Raw genomic sequence first — 6000 nt, 5'->3', positions numbered from 1 at the left:
AACCAACCCCCATCCCTTCAACACTTGTTATTTTCATTTTCTATCATATTCAAAACTCATTATCGTATTACATACCCAAAAACACATTTCAATGTCAAGTGCATTAAAAATGCATTAAAGGATTCGCTAGAGTAACTAAGCTGAATGATGAACTAGATGTAAACACAACACAGGTATACGAGTAGCAGTACACAAACACTGAATAATAAAGGCGTAAAATCTATTAGACACTTTGAGCATTGAAATGTTGAAGTGTGGGAGGAGGATATTAAATGGTTGAAAAATATGAAAGACATGTTCAAAAATTAATAACAACTTGATTACATATATTGTCAATTTAGAAAATATCATTAATCTATGTGGGTGTTTGGGGGACTAGTGGTATATACATTGACCCCCCACCCCCCACCCCCACTAACACATGCGCCTGAGTCACCTCTGGATTGGCTCCTCACGAACTCTGTACTCCCCTCAGATAAACAGGGAGTGTGAAGAAAGCTTGAAATAATCACACACATCTGCGTGTTACATATAGTAGAGTTCAGGAATTAGCAGCCAAAAATAAAAATCTATTCAATGGGTCAAGCTACAGCAATATGAATGGTGACAATTTGATTTCAAATACATAGCATGGTGAATCAAATTTTCTTATCTTTGTTATTTAATACTTAAACAATTTATCTTTTTAAAAAGGTATTTCTCAATTAAACAAATCTACCGATGGTTAGGTAATCTGATTTCTGTCAATCTGAATACTGTCCCTCCTTGTGGCATTTACTCAAGAATGAAAAAATGAGTAGGTGGTCAGTGAAGGTAAATTAGGTCACTGAGTCACTTGGTCCAGGTCAGTGCTCTGGTATGTGGAGTGGGAAATCCCAGCTCACATATATATGTGCTGCATGGGTAGCTCACAGTCAAACTTTTAATTTGCTGCTGTTTTTTATAACAATGAATTCTTATTTCTTCCAAGCCCTTAATTTTTTTAAAAACCGCTCCTTACTGGGTATTCTAAACATTTTTTCTTGTAACAAAATATATTCAGAAATAAAATGATTGATATGTTTTTGTATGAGGTAATATTTTAAAATCATAAACAAAATACATGTATAACAGATATGACGTATGCTCAACGAAATAAAAAAACAGCTACCAACCCATGATGCGTCAACATATTTTGGGCATGAAAATGATTTACATTATTGTTTTTTAAGCATTTTCAACAGAGTCATTAACATTTTCCAAATGAAGTTTATAATGTTTTGACCTTAACGAAGACAAACAATGAAAATTGCGTCAGGTAAGCAAAACTGAAATTAATTAAACTTATTAGGGAATTTTAGGATAGCATTTTGCTGTTTTTCTTGGAAAGTACATACCGGTAAGTAGAAAAACAAGTGATGCATGTTGATTGTCATTTAAGCATTTAATGGCAACTGCTGTTAAATAAAGTTTTTTTTTACCTAATAAGTCAAGCCAAACTGTCTCGCAGTTTGGCATTTTACCATCAACCACAAATCATTGCATGGGGACAGGTAACACATAATATTGACTTATCTACACAATTGAGGATCAATACAGATTCTTATCATTAAAATAGGTATGTGTCCCTAAATTAGTATCTCCTGGACTTTGGTGTCTACTAAGGAAAGAAGACATTTCTGCCCACACAATGTTTAAGTTCTTTAGAAAATTGATGACAGGTTTGTTTTTATTCAACCGTTGATTAGTTCTGCGTAATAAAAGAAATAAATTGACTTTTACAAAGAGGTTTACCTGTTCTAGAGAACTTAAATAATTTCACTGCACAGTGTACTATTAAATGGTTTTTTTTCCTTAACAGATGATTAAATTAAAAAATGCAAAAAGGAGTAATTTATTTTCAATTTTAAGATATGGTGAAAATTTACGACTTCTCTCTATTTGGAAAAGATTATTTTTGCATTGAATAAGTAGTGTTGGATTTCACAGGATTTTAATATTATTGAAAATAATTGTACATGGGTAAGAATGAATAAAGTCATCCGTCCTGTAAGGCTAATCCAGAGTCAAGAGAAATCAGTGCCCATGATAATCTTAGGTAGTGTTTTACCTTCTGCTAAGACACTGAATACACACAAGACGTAAACGGTTGTGGTATTCTCATCCCCTCGGGCTATATTTACCATGTACAAGTTGTGGCGAGGAATTAATACAGTGTATGGTTAGGTGATATGCCTTGCCCATATATTCTCTATCATAGCTACAATTTTTTTCTCCTTTATTCATAATTCGTTCCCTTTGGGACTTGTAAATCTGAAATTCTCTTTTGTTATTTCTGTATAATTTAATGCAGTTGAAAACTCGAACAGGCTCTTTAAAGATTTTATGAAAAAAAAAAATTCCGGAACAAAAAGAAATGCATGGTCAAGATCTGATCAGAAATATCTGGGATTGTCTTTTGACGACAGCAATGTGAAGAATGAATACTGGCATCCTACGGACTTCATGCAATGTTTCAACATGTTTTTATTTATGGAATCACTACTGGCATTTCTAACACCCACATACTGCACACTTTTAATTGTCCACAAAATGTGTGTGCATAGCGGTCATCAAAAACATGCAGTTATGCTAGGGGGTCACCATAAAGGGGTTGTACTGAGAGTGTTCATTTCATGGCCTCCTCGGTGCATTCACTAATAATTGCCTGGCACAGAGTTATCCACATTTTATATGGAAATGTCAAAATGATGGACAATGGACGGCACCCAATGGACCTATAAAGTTCTGACATAAGGATAGAAATCAAACTCCCTGACCATTCAGGCAAACAAAAAAATATTAAAGTCATTGTCAATAGGGTTAAAATCTTGTGAAAATAAAAACCAAAAAACTTTAAACAAATTGAATCATATCCTCTTTGTTAATAATTTAGTTGGTCAAAATATTCCGGATGCCCATGAGGGAACAGAGATAAGTTTATAAGTAGTGGAGGAAGTTGTCAGCGTGTGTAGCTTCCTTTTAACACAGTCACATGAGAAGTTTGGTTGATTAGAGGGCGTTAAGGGGATCTCTCATATGAAAATCCAATTTAACATGTCACTAACTGCCATCAACAGAAGAATTGACAATTCTACTCACACTGTATCTTAATTTTTTAAGCAAAAATGCTCCCCTCTGTTTTGTTTCTGTTATCAAAATATAAGTCATGACGATAGAAATCTTAAAGCCATTGTCACACAAAGGAGCCCCTGCTCTCTCACACTGGTAGATTATTCACTAATTAATCAAGTCTTGTCAACAAGAGACAATTTTTTGACATAAGCGTCTAGCAAATAAATCACGTACAATGTGTATAAAACATTCAAAAATATTTTCTGCATATTAAATTTTTGGCTATTTACCTGTTTTGTTTTTTACTTGACCAATAACAAAGAACTTTAATGATTTATACATTCTTTTCTTTTTTTTAATTTTTTTTTTTCATATACATGTATTAATTTGTTTTTTCTCTCTTTCAACAGGGACAACAACATTTTAAGGAATGTCATGCATATATCCCTAATATGATTTGAAATTCCCTACCTTGCCAGGTTCTCTCTCAAAATCAACATATTCCCTAGTAGGTATTCTATCCTCATCTTTGTCTGACCAAGCATTGGATTCAAAATTTAACTGTAAATTGGTACCCGTGGCTACAAAGGCCTGTGTCGAAAAAAGAAAATAGGTTTATTCATTCTATTTAAAAAGACAGAAAATATTCTATAAAAGTTACGGGAAAAGAATTATGTCACCAGTTTTACTTTCTTATCTTTTAAAATCAATGTACTGTATTCCTTAATAGTAATACAAATTAACAAGTTAATTACATTGCTCGCTGTTAATTGTGTGTTTCGGCACACAAGAATCTATTTGGTATTCGTCAAATAAAACACTTAGACTGACAGATTAAAATAGTAACTTACTATATCGGCGTGACCCTCCCTACATTCCGTTTGAAATCGTAACTGTCTTTCCTCCAAGGGCCGATCTCGGAATCCCGTGTATTTTACCTGAAATCATAAAACAAATCCGTCAACAAAACCTTTCTTTCGTGAATTCGTAGGTAAGGAAATCCGTGTTCAACGGTACGTTATAAATCACTCCGCCATCTCGAACTTCAAAAAACTGCCGAAACTTCCGTGAAAGAATGTGACCCGACAATAAACTTCTTAAACTTTACCTCACATTCTCTACTAAGTCTTCGAAAGAGTTCATCATTATCAAAAGTCGATCTTTGATCAGGCACAACTCTTGGCATTTTTCTTTGAGTGATAATTCCGACTTCACAAGACAACGTGTTTGTAAGTACTGACAGCATGCTTTCTGAGTCAACTTCATTCATGCTAAACACAACAATACTACACATTACACGAACGTATCCGATCGTCGTTGATTGGCCAATTCGACAGTTTTCGTGAAATTTCCGAGTGACGAGAAATGCCGACGATGGCCATATATGGTAATTTCCGACTATACTTTTCCGTAGAATGTGCTACGTAAGCGGATATTCATTATTATGCAAATAACATTATCAATATTCCATGACAGCTCCCATATAAGGATTCTAGGCGGAGCGTAACCTAATGAATTATTCAGTAGGCTCTCCATATATGGTAAGGTTTGACCTACATACGCTTACTACGAGGTCAATGCATTAAAATATTTAGATTGTTTTTCTCACGCTGCAAACCGACGATTTCAGACAAATCTCAACGCTTATGTAAATTACAAATTGTTTACTTGTTTTCTTTGGGAGGGTATACGAATGTGGGTTAAAATGTTTACTTTGTTGCTGGATTTTACCGACCCTTTCTCGCCTACGATAGCAACCCTCGATCAGTAATCAAGGAATCGTGAAACAAACATTTTCAAGGTTAATAAAATGAAAAATCGTGCTAATGTTTTGGCAGTTGATACATAAAATTTATTTTATCTTTAAATTCAAACTCTTAATCCACTGAAGGCTCCAACGCTCAAAGCTTTCTGTATATACAGTCATCGGAGAAATGATTAAAAAGCCGCTCAGTTGATGACTATCTATACTGATTTGAAGGTACTATGACTTCTTATGATGTTTGTATTTCTGCTTATTTTTTCTGCAATAAAATTGATAAACTTGTATATTGCTTAATAAACGCCACTGGTCACAGAAGATTCAAGACCTAATATCTACTGTTTTCATTCAGAAAGTACAACTTTGTGCGCTGTACAGATTATCACTGAGCATATAATATTAATGACATTACATTCAGTCACAAGCTCAAGATTTGAAATCCCTGATCAAAGTTACACAAGTTTATTATTTAATTGATAACAGGTGTTGATTTTTTATTAACACTATGCATGTTGTCGTAAAACAAATGAATTACATCAAATTGAAGACATTTAGGATGTAGGAGGAGTAGGCTTTTATTGTACAATATGGAGACACGTGGTAGATGAGATTATGAGTAAAGGCATAAATATATAGAGCTACAGTTATCAAATATATATTGGCAGAGACGAATATAAAACATGTATATCTCCGTTATGGATATATCTAAAATATCACCCCATTATATTTATCATATAAAACCTATCTTTATGAACAGGGTGTAGACTTTCGTAATAACTGAGGAAGAGTGACTGGGCTATGTTTATTTCAATTTGATTGGTCCTTGTCGGACTTTCATAATAAGTAAAAAGCTGCACAAATTTCACTGTAAATGAAATTAACAAACTTTATTTAAATAAATATCATAGAACCATTCACACTAAAAACGAAGGTGCATAAATCTGCTCTTTGAAGTAGAATTGCCGCTTTAATCTTTATTCAGATAATTAATTCAGATCCTGAGCAACTCAAGCACCGAGGTTTTTTTATCGACTTTTTTCTATAATCAAAATTTACTTTTTACACTAAGATATAAGAATCATGTTTTGATAAGTCTTTAGAGCTATCCCTCAAAAAGTTAAACATACTTGAGAAAATTTCTGAAT

At 33.5% G+C, this 6000-nt stretch overlaps 1 protein-coding gene and 1 long non-coding RNA gene across 4 annotated transcripts in view; both read right to left on the bottom strand.

Annotated features, from left to right (window-relative positions):
* The window catches only part of LOC136274049 (uncharacterized), a 4568-nt gene extending 1010 nt beyond the window's left edge, over positions 1–3558 (bottom strand). The window contains exons 1-2 of the long non-coding RNA XR_010712322.1: positions 2090–3558; positions 1–1729 (exon numbers count right to left, since the gene is read on the bottom strand). The exon at positions 1–1729 is cut by the window's left edge and continues 1010 nt beyond it. This is a non-coding gene — a long non-coding RNA (uncharacterized lncRNA). The remainder of the gene's footprint in view (positions 1730–2089) is intronic.
* LOC105329409 (core-binding factor subunit beta) overlaps positions 1–4381 on the bottom strand; it is a 16971-nt gene extending 12590 nt beyond the window's left edge. For 2 of the 3 annotated variants that reach the window (XM_034483036.2, XM_034483035.2), the window contains exons 1-3: positions 4202–4378; positions 3945–4031; positions 3565–3684 (exon numbers count right to left, since the gene is read on the bottom strand). In XM_034483036.2, coding sequence (XP_034338927.2) covers positions 3565–3684; positions 3945–4031; positions 4202–4363 — 369 coding nt within the window. In that variant the 5' untranslated portion in view covers positions 4364–4378. Of the gene's footprint in view, positions 1–3564; positions 3685–3944; positions 4032–4201 lie in introns of all 3 variants that reach the window. The other variant, XM_034483034.2, reaches the window with a different exon arrangement.
* Between the last annotated feature and the right edge of the window lie 1619 nt (positions 4382–6000).

Source organism: Magallana gigas, chromosome 3, assembly GCF_963853765.1.
Source record: "Magallana gigas chromosome 3, xbMagGiga1.1, whole genome shotgun sequence".
NCBI classification, from domain to species: Eukaryota; Metazoa; Mollusca; class Bivalvia; order Ostreida; family Ostreidae; genus Magallana; species Magallana gigas.
This window is presented reverse-complemented; position numbering and strand designations above follow the sequence as displayed.